Raw genomic sequence first — 23,585 nt, forward strand, 5'->3', positions numbered from 1 at the left:
CCCCCTCAGGCCACAACAGGCTGTTCAACTTTAACTTCTCCCCACACTAATCCTTCAGCTATTTCCTGGACTCCCATTTTATGGTTCCCCCCCCCACTCTCCTGCTGGTAATAGCTCACTTTAAGTGATCACTCTCATTAGTGTGTATGGTAACACCCATTGTTTCTTGTTCTCTATGTATATAAATGTCCCCATTGTATTTTCCGCTGAATGCATCCAGTGAAGTGAGTTGTAGCTCACAAAAGCTTATGCTCAAATAAACTTGTTAGTCCCTAAGGTGCCACAAGTACTCCTTTTCTTTTTACAATTCAGGAATATTCATTAGGTTTATATACCTTGTGTGATTTGAGTTACTCCCAAAAACTGAGGTTCACAAGGTTTACATACTCCTGAAAACTTGATTGTATTGCTGCCTTCCAAGTTTGCCTACATTCCTACATACAGTCTAAAAACTGATGCTACTTGCCTGGCACTTTTTTCACTGCATAGTCTGCAGACCTGTTTCTGTTTCAGTTCTTATTTAATCTGGAGATCACTGATATTTGCTTGAATACTTAACCTTTTGCTTTCTCCATGCTTGTCTACCATATCTATTTTCAGGATCAAATGTCACACCCTTTCTAATTTGATCTCTTTTCCTATCCCATTGTTTGTACAAGAGTGCAAAAAACTGTAACCATACTAGTGGCTGTAATAAAAATGAGTAGACCAAAAACCAGATCCCAGTTATACCAAACCATACATTGCAAAAGCACGATGAGTAAAAGGTCTAAAGCTTTATTGGATGTTGGATAGACTTCCTCCAGCAGCTTCCAATAAAAGCCTCTGATGGAGTGTGGAACTTCATGTAAACTTGGTAGTAACATCACTGTTGTAACAGTGATCAAATGAGCTGGCTTCTGCCAGCTCAGGTTGTCCACCTCCTTTTAACTAACAAATTCCTTTCCCTCTAGTTCAGGGGTGGGCAAACTTTTTGGCCCAAGGGCCACATTGGGGTGCAAAACTGTGTATGGAGAGCTGGGTAGGGAGGGCTGTGCAACAGCCTGGCCCCCTCCCACTTCCAACCCTCCCCTGCTCCTCGTCACCTGACTGCCCCCGACAGGTCCCTCAGGACTCCCATGCCTATCCAACTGCCTCCTGCCCCTTATCCAATCCCCCCCACCCCTTTACCATGCTGCTCAGAGCACCAGGACTGGCAACTGAGAGTAGCACATTCCTGCGGGGAGCAATTTAATACACTACACTAGCCCTCCATACACTTTCAGAACCCTGATGTGGCCCTTGGGCCAAAAAGTTTGCCCACCCCTGGCCTATGTAATACTGTGCCAAGCTGGACCTGAATTCTGTAGCAGCTTCAGACTCAACCTGCAGTTTTGTACAATGTGTTCTGTCCAACTTTATGCTCTTCTAAACTGTCTCTTCAGACCTTGCCATTTTTGTTCTGGAGCACTGCTGAAATTGTCAGTAGAAAGCTGGAGGTTCTTACATGTGGGTAGGCAGCATCCAGATCTTTTGGCCTCTGGCTGGTGTGGAAGACAGTCTGGGGTTGTGGCACTTAAAAGGCAGTTTGGGCTTTTGGTGCCAGAGAGTGTGAGTGTGTGTGTGTGTGTTCCCAGTGCTATGAGGAGGGGAGTGCTAGTTCTTCACCCTGGCAATTCTTGGCAGCTGAGCAGTCCACTGCATCCAAAGGTAAAGCATACTGGCTAAAAACTTCTGTTTAAAACAATTAATAACAAAATAATATTGATGCTTTAAACCAGCACTGGGCTTCCATGTTAGTACCCATTGAGAGAAAGTGAACTACTTGCACTTGCCTGCCATTGGTTTTGGCTGTCTTTGCACACTTGACAGAACTGAATTTACTTAGGCTGGTCTATAAACAGCTTTTGTATGAATATAGCTATATTTAGGGCTGTGACTTTGCCAAAATATTTCTACTAATACAATTTTAGTGTGGACTGTTACCCACACCACACACAGCAAGGTGCCTCTTACCAGATAGCTTCCTGACTGGAAGGGAAATACTGGTATAAGTACACAACATAACTGTACCCACCCTAAGGGAATTGTACCACTTGAACTATACTGATAGTTAACTCTTGTAAGACCTTGTCCATACACATGGCCTTCATAACAATGAGTAATCTTCATTAACTGAAAGCTTAAATTCTGCACTGTATTCCACTCTGATGGAGTAACTCGGCATGGGGGAAGGGGACAGCAATCTTTTACTGTAGGCTCATAGTGTCCAGGACAGCAAATGAAAAGAAGTGGGCTGAAAGTACTTTCTTTTTTTTTCTTTCCCCCTCCCTCCTTGCCAGTACCATGAAGGAACAATCCGGAATGTGCGAGAAGCTACAGAGAGCTTTGCTTCTGATCCCATCACCTACAGACCTGTGGCTGTAGCACTGGATACCAAGGGACCTGAAATCCGAACTGGACTTATCAAGGGAGTAAGTTTGTTCTATATGATCAGTAATTATACAAGCTTTCATTCTACATGAAAAAATGCCTCTAAGGAACTAGATAGTCTTGTGGCTGTAAACTAGCTCTGCTTCTGGACCAAGGGTTAGTGTGAACAAACCTCTGAATGAAAGAATGAAGCTGGACCATTTTCAGCCGCTTCAAGTTCAGGGGACTGAGTGTTACACAGTGTGGATGAATTGAGTGTCCACTGTGCAAAACAGGAGTGTGACCATAATGAACATGCTTACTGTGGTGGAACACGTCACATGCAGGAAAGTAACCTTGCCAGTTTGACTATTCTTTTCCATTGTTGGCTCTGGGGTGGGGCTGTGTGCACAGAATACACTGTAGGTGTGAGAGACATACTTCTAGCTTTGTGATGGCAACTTCTGCTATAAGTCACAACTGCTATCTTGAGGGAAGTGGATATTAAAGTCAGAGCTTAAAACCAGAAGGGACTACCAGATCATCTAGTCTGACCTCCTGTATATCACAGGCTATCAACACTTGCATGCTAATCCCAACACCCCACATGCTGTTCTGTTACTAAAGTTTCCATTGTTGCACACAGAGTGGCACAGCAGAGGTGGAACTTAAGAAGGGAGGAACTCTCAAAGTGACCTTGGACAACGCGTTCATGGAGAAGTGTGATGAAAATGTACTGTGGCTGGATTACAAGAACCTCCCCCATGTTGTGGATGTGGGCAGCAAAATCTATATAGATGATGGCCTCATTTCCCTGCAGGTTAAGGGGAAAGGTATGTAATAATCAAGGGATTCCAATACCGTGAACCCTGCACTAATGTTGATCTGTCCCTTCACATCTAAGTATTAACTTGTGGTAGTGTTTCACTTTGCAATAACAATTCCATTTAGTCTCTCTTCAGTAGCTAGCTGAGCTTACTTGGTACTTTACTGGTGATTGGGGACCCATTTTCACTTCCAGATTTGACCTAACATGGTGGGGATGGACTTGTGGTTTTACTGCATCTACCAAAATCAGATCTAATTCCTTACCCTTAAAACCATGATTCCAGTAACTGAGTGATGACTTAAGCCAGATTTCACTAGGCTGTACATGTTATCCTGAACCAGGGGTGGGCAAACTACTGCCCGCAGGCCGCATCCAGCCCCTCAGACCTTTTTAACCACCCCTCCTTCTACCCCCCAGGAGCGGGGTCAGGGGCTTGCCCCACTCTGCCCGCCCGACACTCCCACATGTTCAGGTGGGACCTGCATGAGGGCACACATGTTCTATGGCTGCACAACCCAATTACCAAATGCACCTCACACGCTATCAAAGCCTGGAATGTGCAAGCCCATGTGCCTGCTACTTGTTCTCTTAGCTGACTTTGCTGTTTTAGTAGTGTTAATTTTCCATTGTTGATAAAACAGAGTAGTTGGCCAGGACATGCCAACTGCATTGCTCACATTAAAGAGGGCATGGAAAGGAGGTAAGTTTGGTTTAATTATTGTAATACTTTGTTATGATACATTTTAGTGGAAATAAAAATTAATCTTTATTAAATAAAGCTTTATTTGAATCTCTGAAGTTTTAATTTCGTAAGCATTCATGGCCCTCCATACAATTTCCACACCCAGATGTGGCCCTCAGGCCAAAAAGTTTGCCCATCCCTGTCCTAAACCCTTCATTGCTAGCTGCTCTGATAAAGCACAGGTCAAATTTTTGGTCATTAACTACTTGACAATTTCTGCCACTTACGGGGAAAGCTGGCTACCTCCAACTAGTTGAGTATCCCATGAACTTAAAGTATTAGCATGCCATGGTCTGTGCACAGACCAAGGCATATTAACTTAGTTCTGAAAGTGATGCAGAAACCAATGGGTAGGGAACTTTGCGTAAAAAATCTAACCATTTAAAAATCACTGGTTTCGGTATAAATAAACTGTTCTGGCAAATAGTGAGAACTATGCCTCCTGGCAAACTATTGTCTGCTCTCTAAATAGCTTCTTTGCAATCCTCAGATACCAGCACAATATATCTGCATCAGTGGACAGAGTTGCTGATTCTTGTATAGAAGAATACCTAATCTTTCTGGTCTGGGGTGCTTATCTCCCTTCTGAAAGGGGAGTAGTATGGGACTGGGATAGGGAGACTTTGAGTACTCAACCTATCTGCCCTCTTGCTGCACCATGCCAATTCCTGTTTGTAAAATTAGATCATATAGCTAATGTGGGACTAGTCTTACTAGGAAGTGAAGTACCAACAGTTCTGTTCTGTGTTTTTTTGTTTTTTTTTGTTTTTTTTGCTATCTGCTTTCATGGTAGAATGCACTGAACTGTGGCTGGTGAAATGCGTCCTCCAGGGCTCCCCCTCTTTCAGTGGTACTTATACTTTCGAGTGTTCTGGAACAAGTGAACAGCCTGTCTCGAAGTCACCAAATTGCATTTCTGTAATTCAGCAATCATACTCGCAAGTCTCTAATGAATAGATATCTTCCCTTTTCAGGAATGGTGGTGGAGGTGAATTTAGACTGACAGAATTTATTCCCAGGAGCAGGATTTATCAGACCAATGCAAAATGCAGGTGCTCCCAACCAGCCTGTGCCTAAGGGATTACCATAACATGATTGTCTATTGCAAAGGCAAAAGATAATCTAACTGTGCTGTCTGTTGGGCAAAACAGCTCTGGTTGTGAAAGTGCTCAGTCACCTGCCCTTCTCCAGTAGAAAGAGGAGATTGTACTGGTCACTTCCTACTGAATAATGGTGAAGTGGTGGGGGAGCAAGCAACAGACTAAATGAAAGTAAGATGCTGACTTAAACTCATCCAATTTAATTCAGGTGCAGACTATGTTCTCACTGAAGTTGAGAATGGTGGTATGCTTGGTAGCAAGAAGGGTGTAAATCTGCCTGGTGCTGCAGTGGACCTTCCTGCAGTCTCTGAGAAGGACATTCAAGATCTGAAATTTGGTGTGGAGCAGGATGTGGACATGGTGTTTGCTTCCTTCATCCGCAAGGCAGCTGATGTCCATGCTGTCAGGCAAGTGCTGGGAGAAAAGGGGAAGAATATCAAGATCATCAGCAAGATTGAGAACCATGAGGGTGTGCGCAGGTGAGCTTTCCCAAGCATGGCTTGTACAAGTGACAGTAAAGACTCTCTCACAGGTGTGGGGAGGGGGGGAAAAGACACTGGGAGCACAAATTTCATTTTGCTGAACTGCAGCTTGTCCTTTTGGTTCTTATCCCACTTCTCCGCAGAAATGAGTCACTACTATATTACTGCCTTCATTGCAAAACCGGTTAGCAGTTATTGCTGTATATCAACATACTGTAACATACAAATGGGTACACTTTTTTTATTTTTTTAATCCGTCTTATGTACCTCACCTCATCAGCTCAAACTTCAGTAATTTGCTGTGGATCGCCTGGTACTTAATGCTAATTAGCAAGGTCTCTACTTTTTTCCCTGTATGAAAACTTAATCTCTGATTCTAATAGTAGCAGCCAATGACACTAAAGTATTTACCATTTATTTCTCAAGTGATTCAACAGATATGTCAACACTGCACCCAAAAACAAAACAAAAAAACCCATCTGCAGCAGCAAGTCTCAGACCCCAGGTCAGCTGACTTTGTCTGTGGCTAAAAATAGTGCAGATGTACCCAGTGTCACAATACTTGCTCCTTGTTCAATTTAGAAAACTGAATCTGATTAGCTACCAAAATGACAATCTCTTCTCTCCTCCTTAGATACACCTTGTATTGTAATTACCTTTCACATAACACAAGTAGGCTTTGAATGAGAGTAGATTTTTTTTATCAGTGAATGTCAATTTCATTCTCTACACACTTTTTTTATCAATAATTAAAATTTTCCAATAGGAGAAGTGAGAGAAATGCTGCTTGATAATTTAGTCAAAATCCAGTGATTTAGACTTGTTACAAATGGACTAATGAATGAATAGTAAAAACAGGTATGACTTGTACATTTTAAGGATAGTTGCTTTGTATATTTTGACTTGTTGACAGCCTGTTTTGACATCTTGGAAAGCTTTTTGAATGCCATTATCTGTCATTAAATGACTGACCCCAGTTTCACACAACTGTGAAAATGTAAATTGATTAAAAAAGTTTAAAAATAAGCATCATACTATCCATTTAAATTATATATTAAAAATAAGTGGAATAGCTTATGGGAACACAGTATTTGTAACTATACACAATCATCTGAGCAATAAACTTGTACTAATAGAAAAGTATCTGGTGGAGAGAGTGACTTCCACCTTTTCCCTGTAGTTCCTAGAACTGAAAGGTGTCTTGCAGATGGAGGAAAGAATAAAACAAATGTTTTGTTTTTTGGCCATGAGGTTTGATGAGATTCTGGAGGCCAGTGATGGCATCATGGTGGCCCGTGGTGACTTGGGTATTGAGATCCCTGGTGAAAAAGTCTTCCTAGCCCAGAAGATGATGATTGGACGTTGCAACAGGGCTGGGAAGCCCATTATCTGTGCTACTCAGGTACTTCAAATATCATTAGCTTTCATAATCAGAGTCTTTTATCATGTAACTTCTCTAGTAGTACTTGAGATTCACTATGCCCGTTACACACTTAGACATTGTTTCAAGATATCCCTATCAGAGCATGAAGCTAACACACAGCAGGGCTGCAAAGTACAGTGGCTCAGCAGCTTTTCTGTCTTCATGAATAAGATGCAAGCAAACTGAGATTTCTATACTTGCTTATCCCAAGTTAGTCGTAAACACCTTGTACCTCTGTTCAAACAAATAGAGTAATTTGGGTGTGGGAAGAGATGCCATCCAAATGTTCTTGTGACTGGACATCTTGCATGGGTTGGAATGAATTATATATAATATAAAAAAAGGTTAATCCCTAAAATATAGGGCCTAGAAACATTTCATCCAAGTGAAGAAACCTTTTATGGATTGGCCAATCTCCCCTCATTTTCCTTTCCTCTTGTGTTCACTGGCCTGTCTCTCTGCATTTAATGGAGGCAGAAGATTCAGTTTCCAATACAGAAGTTAAATTTCATTTTATAAGGGTATCTGGCATTAGTGATAGTGGATTAACTCTCTCCCCATGTAAAGGAGTCCATTCTTCATTTCCTTTCTGTGATGACTTAAAAAACAATTACAGTTGTGCAGGGTTTTATGTAAACTATTCTGCAGAAGGGCTCTTGTCAGAGTATATTCAGATTGAATTAAAGCAAGTAACTCAAAGCCCAGAGAATGGAGCAGTGCCTTATATGGAAAATCTCCAGAACTCTGCAGGAGCACTACAGCCTCAGTTGTAGGGACTAGAGGAGGCACACAAATAAAATTTCTAAGTTGTTACTAATGGCAACTGAGATTCTCTTCTTCCCCGATACTTCTCCTTTTGCTTCACACTTGGAGAGTGAGCTTTAAATGAGTTGATGGTGAGTAGGCAGATTACTCTTTACTCCTGGGGAAATTCTGCACCAAAAAAATTAAATTCTGCACACAACACTTCCAATTCTGCGTATTTGTCAAATTAACACAGTATCACACTAGTTTCCATTATTTTTGGTCACTTATTTCAAAATATCTGTCAGCAAGTACGTCTGTAACAATACAGCAACAAAAAATCCAGGAAACGTTTTTTGACAAATTCCTTACAAGGCATATTAATACAGAACTCTGAGTAATACATTTAAACTACAATACCATATTTCCCGCACCCCTCTGAAGCAGTGCAAAGGCTTGGGGGAGTCGGGGTAATGGAGGAATTGAGGGAGAGAAGTGATTGCTGGGATGGAGCCTGGGTGTGAACTTGGAGGGTTGTTGGGTATGGGTCGGAAAAGTATATGGAACAGACTTTTGGGGGGGGGGGGGGGGGGATTGTTACGGAGCTTCCCCCATGCTGACCCCTAGCCTCCCATTCAGTCAGACACATCTGACTTGCACCCCTTGTCCACATGTCTCCCCTATTTCCATGTGGCCCTGCACCCCCTGCCCCGTCACCATGTGGCCCTGCACCTCCACTTCCATTCAGCCTCTGCCCCAGTCTGTCCTCCCCCACTAGCCCATGTTTGACTCCCCAGCAGCCCCATGCTGTCTGTCTCCCCGTAGTCCCTGTCTCCTGACCTGGCCCAACAGGTGCTATGAAGATGGTAGGCTCTTTCTCTTCCCTAGTTGGCCAGGAGCTGCTGCTCTGTTCTAGCACCACAGCACCCTCTGGTGGGCAAAAGGCAGAGCAGCAGCAACTTTCAAGCCAAAGCTTTTTTCTGTGAAAAATTAAAAATATGCATGGCTCATTATGCCTGTGTGTAGTGGTACAGAATTCCCACAGGAGTAACTTCTTGCAGGATTTTTATAAGCAGCCTTCTGGTACTGGAAGGATCATCTTCTTAGTATCTCTGCAGCTGGTGTTTCAAGAATAGCCTGGTTTCCATTAGTAGGATATTTAAAGGACCATATGGCTCTGGACACTAGCCAGTTGGTGTGCATTGTGGTAAACACCAAGAGGCCCAACTCCTGGCACTGTCCAACTGAGACCTCCTCACTGGAAAAGTCCCTAAGTTTAAGTCACAGGTGAAGTAGTAGGTGGGGGAGACTGGGAGAAGGACCAAGACAAAACTATATTATGGGGACTGAAAGGTGGGAAAAGATGGTGCAGAAGGGATGAAGGAGAACATAAGTTGGTGGGTTTTTGTTTTTGTTGGCTGGTTGGTTTTTTGTTTTGTGTTTTTTAAAGCTACCCTTATTTTTCCACCCACAGCCTCACTGGCAAAGTACTAAAATGCTACTTTGGCTGCAGTTTGTAGGCACTTAAGCCTCAACTTGCTTTCTGAACTGGTGTCTGTCAATTCTATTTCACATATTCCTCTTCATAAAGAGTCAAAATAAACTGCTGAGAAGGCAGCGAAGCATTTTGGTGGGGAGGAAGGACTGTCTGAATAGTCGGCAAACAGTAGAAGTTTGAACTACCCAGCTCAAAATAGAGAAGGTGTTTGTACAACCTTTCCACCACTACTTTACTAAATGATTGCATAAAGGAAAGATGTCATATAAACCTGAAAAGTCTCACTTTTAAAAGGAAGTGGGCAACTAATGAGCCAGACTGTAATAGCAACAAGCCACAGTGTGCATTAGTTGGCTATTGATGTATTAATTTCTCTCATACATGCCTGGTTGTGGATTATATGAACCTAAACCTCTCTCATCCTCATATTCAGCTCTTACCTTGCTTCTGATCAACTAGTAGTTGAATATTAATGGTACACGGCTGTCTTAAATAAATGCCAATTGTAGCATCAATTCATTTTTAATAATTCGTATGTAGCAGGGTTCTTGGTGAATCTGCTGTAATGCTGTTTTTAGAGTTCTGTCGCAAGGTTTGGCATATCAGTATTCATACTTCAGTATGTCATCAGCTCTGTTTCCATGCATGACACTCTTGTTCTGGTGGCCAGACAAAACATACTTGTTACAAATAGTCTAGTCAGACTTACTGATACTTAACTTTGTGCTGTACCCTACAGTATAAAATGCTTTAAAACACATTCCAGTGCTTACATAGATATACTAGAAAAGTAGTTGTTCTCTTTCATAGTAGGCTGAGCAAATTAACACCCCAACTTCTCCTTTTCCAGATGTTGGAGAGTATGATTAAGAAACCTCGCCCAACCCGTGCTGAGGGTAGTGACGTAGCTAATGCTGTCTTGGATGGAGCAGACTGCATCATGCTGTCTGGGGAGACTGCCAAAGGAGACTACCCTCTTGAGGCTGTCCGCATGCAGCACGCTGTGAGTAGTGCCTTTGCTTTAAATGGTAGAATTACATAGTCCAAAATGGAAACTTTCCAAAGAGGTAAAGGTAGCATATATCCCACTTCCTGCTTCTCACTTCATCCAGATGTCTGGTTGTTCAAATGCATGCAGAGTCAAGTAGCAATACCTAGCAGTTCTATAATGGCAGCTCCTTGTCCATGCTCCCACTAACCCCTGCTTTCTGAAAAAGTAAATCTCTTCTTCCTCCCATTCATCTTCCTAACCTACACTTCCATGGAGCATGGACTTGTAAGCCCACTATAGCCTGACCAGGAGCAGATCAGTGTGGCGCTGCCCTCTGCCACTAGATCATCTATGAGAAATGGTTTCCTTTACGTGCCAGACATGCAAATGTCACTTGCCATGTGCTTTGTACTCATCACTTTGAGGCAGAGCCAAGAATTGAAGTGCAGTGCTGAGAGATGACCACTTCAGTGGACTGTAAAAAACCGTAACTTATATTTATATGGCAAGGTTGAGCTTTCTTCGTTACCCTGGTGTTGATTCCCTTGAGTCCACGGGTCTAATCTCTAACTCCACTTTTGACACCACTTAAGCTGCGGAGCTGCTCCAAGGATCATTTTGACCTTTATTGAGCTCAACTCCATATACTGAAAAACCATTCAAATTTAAATAAATGAACTTGTGTGGTAAGGGAATGGGATGGTTTAATGGGGTGCTTGTTCCAGGTTTACTGTCCTGTTGCCTTCCACAGCTCTGCATTTGACTACTGTTTATGGGGATGTTTCTTGCATGATTGACAGGACTTTTTTTTTTTACATGTTTAAACTGCCAGAAACCTCTCTGCTCTGCTTTGAGTTCACCCAGCTCATCTTCCCATTAATTTAAGTTTAATGCTAAGTGTCTAGAAGTACTGATGATCTCCGGGTAACTGCTGTGAATTACAGCATTGACAATGCACTAGTTTGTCAGTTGCAGTTCAGGTTATATAGATTAATAAACATAGCTACTAATGTGCATTTACAGTTCCTTACATAAGTATACTTTCTTCTCACTGTTAATTGTATTTGATTTATGTGCACTGGAACTTTTGTTCACTTAGGGAACAGATGATGAAACCAGACTGTGGGCCAAAGATCTTAAAGCATGTGATAGCTCTGCACTATAAACTATTCACTAACTGCCTGCCTAAAGCTTCTCCTACTAGGAAATCTTGAGGGTTGACCCTGATACCTAAATCTGGAAACTTGCTGCAGTAAAACTTAATTTCAGAAATGAACTCTTGTGATCCAGTTTAGTTTCAGATAATCTAGTTTGACTAGCAGAAGTTCTTTAGATCTGGCCACTAGATAGTATGTGGGTACTGGTGATCTCAAGTGTTTGACCTTCCTTTTTTTAGTTACTGTAGGTAGATCAAAGAACATGGTCAACAGATTAATACAAGTTGTTCTAGGGTTTATTTTTCACGTAAGGCAAAATACTGCCTTTGTTAATGGATGGTGGCTTTCAGTGATAGTCTTGAACTTCCATATTGTAGCTCATCATACCTACACTGCATTTATGCTAGATTCTTAATTACCAGGTTAAGTTCTGAACACTTGGTTTCATAGTGGCAAAACATATTGGAGAATCGAACCTCCAAGCATGAGGGAAAAATAAACCAGGGCACGCAGCTAAGGTGAAACTGAAGCTTCTGATGTAATGCAAAATGGATGTGCCTACTGGTTTCAGAATCATAACCATCAAAGGTTTTGTCCCCACCTTTTCTTAAACTTCGGCTATCCCCAAATCAAACCCTGCCTGTGGAGGCATTTAGTACCGCTGCAACATTACTAGGAGTAGCTAGACACTTGTGGTTTTTTTTCCTAAAGTGAATGATATTAGAATAGGCCAAGTTACAACCTCGGAGCACTGACTTCTGCTTATCCCTTTTACCATGATGCAATGAGTAGTTAATATTGGCACACATGGACTAAGGCTTGTCTGCACAAAAGTGCACTAAATCCCCAGGCTCAGCCGAGGGCAGTTCAAAACATTGAGGCTTTCTGTTGCCTTTGGGGTGGGGGGAGGGGAAAATCTCACGAAGCTCTCTAGAGTATCTGGGGTCAAAACCTCCAATTATGGAATCTGGCTTCTATAAAATAGGGCTGTGAGGCTCAGTCTCTACCTTTCCAGAGTAAGCCATATAAAATGGCAGTGTGACAGCTTACCAGCATTGCAAGCATTGACCACTGTAAAACTAACTGAAAGGAGCTGCTCTTCTTTCTAGAAGAAAACAGTTTATCCTAAACCTTATAGCGGGTAAGGAATCTGACATGACAGTGACTGAGCACTATAGAAATGTCTAAACGGTTCAAACAAATTCAGGTTCTCCAAGCACTTATGCAGTCCCATTTCATGCAGCTCCATTTACTAGAACTGCTCTTCCTAGAAGTAGGGTCTTAATACTGGGTTGGTAAGTTTGTTTTTTCTCACTTCTAGAGCACAGTTTTCCCCCTTTCCAGGAGCATGAGGGTTTTACATGCAGTGTATGACTGCATAATCCTCCTGGGTTGCTCCTGCTTTCTTCCCAGGTAACTGTTTGCCAGTGGTAAGACTGCCCAATTGCAGTGACAGCAAAATGAGCATGGACCACTTTTATTGATGCTTTCTTGGTCTAAAAGTCAAGTCAGTTGGTAAGAGTAGGACCCTTATGTTCCTGCTTTCCAGCTTCTGTTATGAAAAATGTATTACACATTTTAGCATCTTCTATAAATGTGAAGCAATACTTTGCTCAGAATCTAGTCCCTTTACACAAATTTGCTTTTTTTGTATTGCTATTCTGTATTGCCAAAACTTTGTTACAAAATACTCCAGCAGCAAAACTGGATACTTAGCTAATGGATGTAGGCTCAAAGATCACTGACAGCTGCTACCTGTATACATAAGACAGTATGTCTATCAAACATCAGCTCAGTGGTTAGGGAGTATAGATCAGACTGGTTCTTCACACCTAAGCTGAAAACAATGAGATGCTCTAGCTAGGTGCTCTCCCTCCCCATAGCTTCTAAGAATGTTTAGGGTGTTTCAGAATCTAGAAGTACTTTATGTACTAATCTAAAAGAATTTATCCTCTAGGAATGGGGGAGAAAGCCTGTTTAAACTTGGTGCCAGAAGTTTCTCCAGTATACTTGATATGTCCTTTCTACACCCAATGAATCTCTGATCTGACAGATGTGTTGGTAGAATGTAGTAATTACCACTTGCTGACAACTCTCTAATTTCCACTGGATAACAAAAATTAACTCTAGTGGTAATCCTAATGTCCCCAAAAGATGAGGCACAGTCCTCTAGGAGTTCAGTAGCAAGTTTCCAGATGTTGGACAGGATACCTCTCCCTGGGAAGGAAGCAGCTCCCAAAATTTCCATTAGTCCTGTCAGTTTAAAAAGTTGACAGCTAATTTGACTGGTGGGAAAAGCAAGTCTTGAAACTCTGCCCTTGCCAGTTTGTCTAAAGAGCTCAATGAAATTCAAAGAAAGTAGGGCATGTCTGTACTCCACTGCAGTTTGGACTACAGGGTGTTAATAGCACATACCAAAGTGCTTTGCAGTAACTCTATCGTGTGTATGCTGCAGGTGCATACTAAGATTTCTAGTTCACGTTAATGTAATCCATTTTCCAAACTGAAGGGCAGTGTAGATGAACCCTAAGGGCAGGTCTACTCTACAGGCTTGCATCAGCAAAGCTGCAGCACATCTGGTGAAGATACTCTGAGCTAACAGAGCTCTCTCCCATTGGCTGAATTGTGACCACTTTTCACAGAGGTGGAGTTACGTCAGTGGGAAAATTTCTGCTGCTGACATAGCGCTGCCTACACAGGGTTATGGTCAGTGTAACTATGTCACTCAAGGGCAGGGGTCTCAAACTCAAATGACCACGAGGGCCACATGAGGACTAGCTCATTGGCCTGAGGACCACATTACTGACCCCCCACCCCTTTCAGAGGCTCCGCCCCTGCCCTGCCTCTTCCCACCCCTTCCTTGCCCCCATGGGGTGGAGGAGGGGTGTGGGGTGTGGCGGGGACTCAGTGCGCAGGGGTGCAGGGGGTTGGAGTGCAGCAGGGGGCTCAGGGCAGGGGGTCAGGATGCAGGGTGCAGCAGCAGATTCAGGGCAGGGGTGTGGGGTGCAGCAGGGAGCTCAGGGCAGAGATGCAGGGGGACCGCAGGGAGCTGGCAGGCCACAGGAAATAGCCCATGGGCCACGTGTTTGAGACCCCTGCTCAAGGGTATGGATTTCTTTCACACCTCTGAGTGATGCAGCTATACCGAAGTAAGTATGTAGTTTAGACTAAGGGCTTGTCTACACTGGCAATTTACAGCACTGCAACTTTCTCACTCAGGGATGTGGAAAAACACCCCCCTGAGCACAGCAAATTTCAGTGCTGTAAAGCGCCAGTGTAAACAGTGCACCAGCGCTGGGAGCTATGCCTCTTGTGGAGGTGGCTCCGCCATGATACACAAGCCACGTTAAAGCGCTGCCTTGGCTTTTATATGCAGACAAAACGGTTGTTGCACAGGTGGGCCATGGCGTTTTCATAGCATGTTGGGGGTGTGACGGGGGAGCCTCAGAAAGAAAAAGGTTGAGAACGCCTGATTTAGGTGTCTCAGTCTGAATTATTGTTACAAAGGATCTGGTGGCTGGAGACCAGGAGTCAGAATTTCCACATCCTCTGGGATATCTAGACAAGCTGCTGAACTTTTAACTTAAATAAAGAAAATTATAAGATGGGGATAACGGTGACAATTCATTAACATTTGTAACATGCTTGTCCTCACCTGGGAAGTCCCATAGAGTGAAGTATCTCTATTTAGATGGATTTAGTCTGTCTAAAGCCTCCATTTGTCTTGCTTGCTATAAATAACTTCAGCTAGTAATCTCTTCAAGAGTATCAACTTTTCTGCATGCTTTTTTAGTAAACTCTGCAAGCCTTCTTTATGTGGTTGTGAAGGGCTAGCATTGCCTAGTCAGACAAGAATTCTTGTCTTAAAAATGCTTTGTTAGGCATACCTGCTGACCTGTATAAAATTCCTAGATTCTATACAAACTCACTTGGAATATCCATGGACTGTCTGTAAACTGGATGTGGAAGCTTCTCATGACGCCTTCATTCTATGAACAAAAACTAGAAACATCTTCTGTAGTTGTACACTTGACTAAGTAGAGTAAATACAAATATTAAATGCGGGTTTCTGTACTCTACTTTTTAGAGAAAACAACCATATAAGGAAAACTTGTTTCTATACTGTGAACAGTATTATTAAAGGGTAGGGTGGTGCAACCGTAAAGATTAAGTTTCTTGGCTCGTCTTTAAGGTAACAGCCAAACCATAAAATGAGCCCGCCTTCTTTGCTTGCAAAGAATGAGATGGAAGGTGGTGGCATTGTTAACAATTGGACTCTTCTTCTATAGAAGATTATTCTAACAGTGCTCTGGGCCATTAGAAGGGTGAGGTGAACACATATGCATCCCTGAAGCAACATATACCTTGCATTCTACTACTATGTGTTCTCTGGCAACCTAAAAATTGAGCCCCTGGTAAAGTGCAGAAGCAGGACCTACAGCAAGCTGACACTTAAGGCTTGTCTACACTCTGTGGGAGTGTGATTTCTAAAGTGCACTGTTGTACATTAATTGGTGCATTTAACATAGTACTGTTTTTAAAAAAACACTACATAAAATTGCACCGAGGAACTTATAGCGTGCACCAGCAGTGTCTACATCGACCAATTAATGTGCCACACATAAATGTGCTTTAGAAATAATACCCCATAAAGTGCATTACCCCACCATGTAGATATGCCCTTAGCATATAATTAGATGAGCAGTTTTCATAAGGAAGTGGGGCCCCCCACCTTCCTTAGCCTAAACAAATACAGACAATTCAAAAAATTTAGCCTGACTTCAGGCCCTGGGGCAGCTTGACTGTAAAGCTATCTGTACTTAAGGTTTTTTCAGAGCAACTATCAGAATAATGTAGCAGAAAAGGTCCCATTCTGAAAACACATGATCTGATGTACAAACTAGCTGTAAGAAATGGCACTGAATGTCCACTAGCCTTGGCAATGTTAGAATTCTAACCATGTTTGTCTATATTAAATCTTAACCTCCGAGCCAAAGGAAGTTTCACAACCCTACCTCTAATAATCTTTGCCTGCATGACTATGACAATTAAGCAAATTAACTCAATATCACATTACTCTCTGGTGTATCTTTCCTTCTTTCTGTCACTTTCTTCTCCCTCCCTCTTACCCCGGCCTGCAGATCGCTCGCGAGGCTGAGGCCGCAATTTTTCACCGTCAGCTGTTTGAAGAACTTTTCCGCGTCACTGCTAACAACAGGGACCCTGCTGATGCCATGGCTGTAGGCGCTGTGGAGGCCTCTTTTAAGTGCTTAGCTCCAGCTCTGATAGTTCTGACCGAGTCTGGCAGGTAGGGCTCAGAAAGGGCAAGAAAGACTTAGGCTCTAAAGATAAATAAGCATTTTCACTCCACAGAGTGTGCGTTAGAGATGCTCTAACAAAGACAAACTTCTTGTGCTTCAGGCCAGGTTTCGATGGGTAGAAACACATTCCACTATAACACAATAGTACACACCCTGTGAGCAGCTCTTTATAGTTCAAAACTTCAGCTTGGCATACACTAGCAGAATCTGAGTTTACATCATCCTTATAGTACAGCAGGATTGGAGGTAGGTAGAAGCAGAGCAAGAGTGCCTGGCAGTTGGGCATGGATGTGAAGAGTGTGCTGGCCAGGCAGGGTGGGGTGATTTGGCAGGTCTCACTTGAATTCAGAAGAGAAACCTCTTGATATCAATTATCTGGTGGGTAAACGTTTACTAAATAGCATACGCCGATTGCTAATTTGAGGTTGCACAAGCAGTGTGCTTGGCTAAACAGATGACCGCCACCAGCATGGTACCATACATTAATCTGGACTTGCTAGTATAAAACTGATTGGTAAATCTTCTGAATATCAAAATAAAGGTTATGCTATTGGCATCCTGCTGGGCATGGCACCTCACCTTACCCTGTCACCTGAGCGCTGACTGACACGAATGTCGTCTTCCCCGAATGCGTGTTGCTCTTATAGATTGCTCGTGAGGCCGAAGCCGCCATCTTTCACAGGCAATTGTTTGAGGAACTACGTCGGCTGGCCCCTCTGAACCGTGACCCTACGGAAGCCGCCGCTGTTGGCGCTGTAGAAGCTTCCTTCAAGTGCTGCAGTGGGGCTATTATCGTCCTCACCAAGTCTGGAAGGTAGGAGGTGAAAGGTTCCCTCAAGTCAAATGGACTTCAGTGACCGGGGTGGGGGTAAAGGACACCTTCAAAAGTGTGTTTTTAAGAATGAATGAAATGGTGACACTGAAGCAGCTAGAAAACCAGGCAACTTCCAAGCTAAGGTCATCAGTCTGCAATACCCAGTTTCACTAAGAAGATGGACAAACATTTCAGAAATCTGCAGATATTTAGTCTTAATTCAGTTCTTCAGCATTCCTCAACCATCTGGGAATCAGCACCAAGCACGTAGAATTTTTTTTTGATAAAATTGCATCTTTGTTGCCAGTAAAGCTGGTTGGAAAACTTTGACAGGAAACAACTTTTGAAAGTTTGTGTTTAGTCACTTTAACCAGAGAAATCTTGGATTTTGACAGTAGGTCAGAAGTTCACTGGATGCAGAATCTAGCTTTTTGAATAAGGCAGTACCTTTCAACCTACATTTCCAGCTGAGTTGACTACAGTAACAGCAAAAGTAAAGACCTGCCTGACATGGCATCACTGGCTAAACCATTATTAGAATATTGACTCCTCCTGTCTTCTAGTCCTATGACCATACAGCAGACTTCAAGCACAGGACTACTGGGCCTGGCTTAAAGAGAGGCTTGTTTAAACAGAGGCTAAAAATACAGAAGTTTGTTCCCTTTTGTAGGTTAACACTTCTTAATGTCTATCCTGCTTGGGTGTACAGTCTAAGATCAGTGTATTGAAGACAATAAAGCAAGGCCTAAAGTATCCAACAGACAAATCTGTGGAATATGCCTCTAATACTAGGTTCACCCAATGCCTGTTTCCTGCACCAGCTTCCACTGCTTAGTGCCACAGTGTGCAAGGCACTAGTTCATGGAACAACACCCTGGAGTGTTTTGGGATTATGACAAATGTTAATGCTATTATGGTCGCCTGTGGCTAGAAAATGCAGGAAAGCACAGTAAGTGGCCTTAAACCCAGCTCATCAGCTTCTAGTTTCTCCAAACTGAGAACTGAGTTGCTCCTCTCAAAGCAAGTTTTGGCTAACGATAAGTTGTAGGTGTTTTGGTTTGGTTTGATTTTTTTTTTTTGCTTGCTTGTTTTTGTGCCTCTTCCGCCCCCCCCCCCCCCCAAAAAAAAAAAAAAACAAACAAACAAACTATCTGATAGCCCTCCAGATGGGCATTATGAATTTTCACCCTGAATCTGGACCCTGCAGGTAGTGGTACAACTGACGTGTCATTTAAACATACTCAGCACCTATTCTGGATGAAGAACTATGCCAGTTGTGAATTCTTCACTTTAAAGAAATTTTCAAGCTGGTGTTTGCTTTATTGCTGCAGAACAGGGAATAATAGCTGTAAGCATGAGAGCTTGTGGTGTTCTTGTGCTTGTGCTTCCAATGTTTCTGTATAAAGGGTTCCAGCCAGCCTTACACTTGACCTTTCTGAAGAGATCTGAACTTTGATATTTGAATATTTTTAGCTCTGGATTCTGTTACAACCTCTGAATACCTGGATCTCCTTGAGCCACTGGAAGGCTTTTCTGACAGTAGAAAGGGTTTGTCAGAGTGGCTGGCTTGATGAAACTGGAACTGCTGTCTTTTAATCAACAAAAACTTTGACTAGAAATCTTTAGTATTAAGCATCTTTGAAGTTTGATTCACGAGAACTGGACCATAAGAATCTAGTTGAAACACAAGTGTATAATTCTGTTCTGTGCTACATTTTGAGTAGTAAAATATAACTATAAATATCATGGCCTTTTGCAGTTCCTGACAGATTCTGTTTAATCCCTGAGCATGCACCACCTTCCAGAATTTAACTTCCCTCCCAGTAGGAAGGGGTGGCACCTGTACCAGTGCTCTAGCTTCTGCTGCTAGAGACTTTGAGACTATGAATAGGCATCATTTGTGCCTACCATCCCATATTCACTAGATGTCCCACATAAATATTTCCATTTTACCATATTTGCTTCCAGATCCTTGCATAAAAACCAAGTTGGGCAACAGATCATAGCAGGATAGGCCTATTATGTTATCTGCATTCATCTTTAAGCAGGTGAAAAGGGGATTTCTCCCTATGTATCTGACCTGAGCTGTGTGTGGTTAGTAAAAAAACAAAACACTGATTCAAAGAACCTTAGAGCTCCCTATGTTTTTCCCTACAGTTGCCCTCTAATAGTGGCTCCCAGTGACTGCCTTGAAAATAGCCTGCTCTAGCAAGTCTCCTGTTCACACTTCAGTGACTGCACACAGGGTATGATGCAGCAGAAGTCATTCCTTCTACCTGCCCCCCCTCCCTTTTTCAAGGGAAAGGATTCTAGATCCTTCAGAAGAATCTGATTTCTTGTGACTGCAATTCTGCAACAACTCTCAGGCAAATTATTTGAACTCTGTGGATGCTCTGGAAATGCCAGTGACTCCCCAAAATGGTGTGGGGTTTTTTGGTTTTGTTGTGGCTTTTTGCAACATTGCATTCCTTCTCCCACACCAGGGACTGAATATTGCCTTTGTCAGCCATGGGAGCAAGGGACTCCACCTAACCCTGCGATCAGATATGCTTAAATGAAAACTAGACTGAAACCAGCAAGCAAACTCCGCACTCCTATCTGGCAAGCTGTCACCACTACTTACATCCCCTTGCACAGTTTATTTGCAGTGATTTTTTTTTTCCTCCTCCTCCTCCCTGCCCCCCACCACCACACACTTAATAGCATAGTGGTGGTATTAGGAACTAAAGTTTTCCATTCTCCTGCCCATGAAAAGAGGAGCACTCAGGCCAAACCTTCACTGTTTTGCTCTGAAGAGAACAGGATTCATGCGTGCTGCCTGAAGTGCCAAAGGGTCAAAACCACATGACTATGACACACAGAAGGGCAGCAAAATAAAAGCCACACAGTATCTGCCCATCTTGACATTACTGCCAGCAGAGCTACAACACCCAATGCAGGAAACATCCACCTTAAGTGTAGAGTGAAGTTTCCTAAACTCTTTGGTTTCGAAAAACTGAAGTGGGACGACATCAGGTTTGGAGAGAAGGGGGAAGAGACTCCCCGTTCCAACAGATGGTTTGCTATGCCCTAAAGCAAGACAGATCGTGTGGACCTGAGGCAGTCCTTCCAGGAAAGGATGCTGTGTAGCATGTCCTCTATTGTAGGTCGGGGGACAGAGGACCAGCCTGGCCTTCAAACTAAACTGGATGTAAACCTTGATTCTCTTGCATGATTTTTATTGCAAGTAGTCTTCCTGGCCAATGTGTGCAAAATATCCAAGCAGTGGTTACCATTAGCTGTTTCCATGCCACTCAGTCTCCACATAAGTGAAGATAGCACCTACTTATAAGAAGTGCCATGATCATTTCTCTGATCTTGTCTTCTGTACACTGTGCTTGCTGTGAACACTTGAAGTTTCTCAAACTCTTGTTGGGCTGCCATATATGGGATGCTTTTGGAGGTTAATTCTACCTTCAGTTTTGTTCTCCCTCCTATTAGATCTGCTCACCTGGTGTCCAGGTTCCGCCCACGTGCTCCTATCATTGCTGTGACTCGTAATGGACAGACAGCACGCCAGGCCCATCTGTACCGTGGCATCTTCCCTGTGTTGTGCAAAGAACCCACCCATGATGCATGGGCTGAGGATGTGGATCTCAGAGTTAACCTTGGCATGAATGTTGGTGAGTTATGTTGCTTATCTTTATTCTGGTCAGGTAACTGATGGCTTATGGAAGAACCACCCCTTGGGGCATCTTTTGCCATCTGGCAGAGCCTTAAGGCTGTTACTGTTACAAGAAATACTGCTTGTGACCAACGAATGGGCCTCCTACAATCACACCTCCTTAGCCAGATCTGGTGCTCCAACTGATAACTTCATACTGAAAACCGCTCCCCCTTCACAACAGGCCTTGATTTTTAATAGCGCTAATGGAAAGCTGTACAGACAAATGCTTATTGGTCTGTCTGGAGAGTGGCCACCTTGTTGTGTGTGTTTTGTTTTTTTTTAAAAAAAAAAAAAAAAACCAACCTTGGGCTGAGGTAAAGGGTACTCCTCCCACTGTTACAGTGCACTTTGCATTAACTGACAAAGGCCCAACACCAAAGTTCACAATGGGCTGTATGAACTGGAATTTCATCTAGTGGCAGCACCTGTAGCTGAGTTTAAGGTCTCAAGATGGAACAAATGGTGTAGGACAGAGGTGAGGTGTCCTGTCTCTTTTGTGGTAGATCAAATCATGTTTGTTGAAGTGCTCTTACTGCTAGGACAACTGAGTCCTTTAGCCTGGTGTAATGATGTCATCTCGTGGCATGAAGGGGGTATGGGAACAAGAACTAGGTGAAGCCCTTAGAATGTAAAGAGCAGCTACTATGGCTAAATGAGGTCCAAGAGAGCTGCTAAATCCATGTGGTAGCTCTGGTAACCCCCCTCTATTACATTTGGACTTACAAGAAAGAAATGGTATTCCTTGTCTCTGGATGCAGACCTGTGTGGAAGACATGCTAAAACCTAGTGATACTGAGTCTACTGTACATTATGGCATCTAATGGAACAGTTGGCATGAGCTTGGTTTGCAGATATTCACAAATCTTTCTCTTCCAGGCAAAGCACGTGGCTTCTTCAAGACTGGCGATCTTGTCATTGTACTTACAGGATGGCGCCCTGGGTCCGGCTACACCAACACCATGCGTGTCGTGCCAGTTCCATGAACACCATCTCTCAAACTCTCCCCAGCAACACCTTCCCTCTCCCCCACTTTCTTCTCCTCTGCTCTACCCCCTTGCCTTAGGCTGGCAATTGCTTGCAATGTTATCCGTGTGTAGAGTGGATATAGGTTGCTAAACACCGTCAAATGCAGCAGCAGGGGAAGGGAGGACCTTTGTCACTCTAAAAGAATACTTGAAATGTTTTAGTTTTTGAAAAGTAAATGACCTTTTTTCCCTAGGGTGATTCTGCCCTGAAGTAGTTGGGATTTGGTGTAGGAAATTCCTGCATGGTGACCGAACTTGTGCTGCTCATCCCCCTCTTTGTAGACTGGATACTGTCTTAAGGGTGAATACTGTGTCTTTCCCTGCACCTTTCTCAGGAGTGCAGGGGAAGGAGGCAATAACAAGGTGATCGTCTGAGTTCCAGTGTTAACACTCTGCAACAGGCAGAGTACAGCTCTGTACCCTGTAGGTTCAGATAATCATCAGCTTAATTCAGTGCCTCTCTTCTCTGCCATGTCCTCCTAATTACTCCCCCACTGCAAACTTGTACTGTCACCAATGCACTCCAGTTTAGGAGCTGTGGTAGATTAAGTCATGGATCTATGTAGCCACACTTGCAGTATGTAAACTAGTCTTCTTGTCTCCCCCTCTGGATTTACAGTGGCTCTCTGCACTCCATAGTTTAAACTCCACTACAGATACATCCAGTATCTAACACACCAATGGATGTTGATGAAAGAGTAAGATGTGCTTAACCCTTAAGTCCTAAAATGTCAACTTTCATGAGACAGATTACTGTGTATCCCCCTCCCAGTGCAAATGGAGAGAACGACTTCAGGGTTCCAGTATACCTGGAAAGCAGTGATAGAAACCTCCAGCACAGACCAAAGTGTAAGATGCAGTTCAGGCCTGGGTTCCTTCTAAGTCACTTAATTTGTCATTTCTGGGCAGCAGGGAGAAATAGAACAAGGATAAAACCAGGGTTTTGCTCTTAAAGGGTTGAGTGTTGCATTTCCATTTCCTGTGCTGCTGAGCTCCTTGTGCTCCTACTGCAATGTTGCATATCTGTCTGAGTTGAGTAGTCATGTTTCCTGAGAGCATTCTCCTATGTTGTAAATCTGGACAAATTATTTACTGTAACAGGTGTATTGGGTGGTAGAGCACAACTATGTACATCAATAAAGAAAAGCTGAAGCACCCATCAGACTTCTGCTCTTGCTTGGTTTTTCCATTGGCAAGGTGGAGTCCTTTGCGAAGAAAAGGTGACTAAGCTGACCAGCTGAAACACATCAATACTTACAATGTCTGAAAACTAAAGGAGGAAAAACCTATTTTCCATATTAGTTGAAAGCTATTTTATCCTTGGTTGTGGAAGGAATTCTCAATACTGTAGTTGTTGCATTG

The 23,585-nt window shown here is 43.1% G+C and overlaps 1 protein-coding gene across 4 annotated transcripts in view; it reads left to right on the forward strand.

The window, feature by feature from the left end:
* Nucleotides 1-23,380, forward strand: part of PKM (pyruvate kinase M1/2) — a 43,641-nt gene extending 20,261 nt beyond the window's left edge. For 2 of the 4 annotated variants that reach the window (XM_043523396.1, XM_037910608.2), the window contains exons 4-11: nt 2,322-2,453; nt 3,038-3,224; nt 5,271-5,541; nt 6,796-6,946; nt 10,060-10,212; nt 16,499-16,665; nt 20,973-21,154; nt 22,075-23,380. In XM_043523396.1, the coding sequence (XP_043379331.1) occupies nt 2,322-2,453; nt 3,038-3,224; nt 5,271-5,541; nt 6,796-6,946; nt 10,060-10,212; nt 16,499-16,665; nt 20,973-21,154; nt 22,075-22,181 (1,350 nt within the window). In that variant the 3' untranslated portion in view covers nt 22,182-23,380. Of the gene's footprint in view, nt 1-2,321; nt 2,454-3,037; nt 3,225-5,270; nt 5,542-6,795; nt 6,947-10,059; nt 10,213-16,498; nt 16,666-17,325; nt 17,493-20,972; nt 21,155-22,074 lie in introns of all 4 variants that reach the window. The other 2 variants (XM_043523395.1, XM_037910607.2) reach the window with 1 other exon arrangement.
* The last annotated feature ends 205 nt before the right edge of the window (nt 23,381-23,585 follow it).

Source organism: Chelonia mydas, chromosome 10 (genome assembly GCF_015237465.2).
Source record: "Chelonia mydas isolate rCheMyd1 chromosome 10, rCheMyd1.pri.v2, whole genome shotgun sequence".
In the NCBI taxonomy this organism is placed as follows: Eukaryota; Metazoa; Chordata; order Testudines; family Cheloniidae; genus Chelonia; species Chelonia mydas.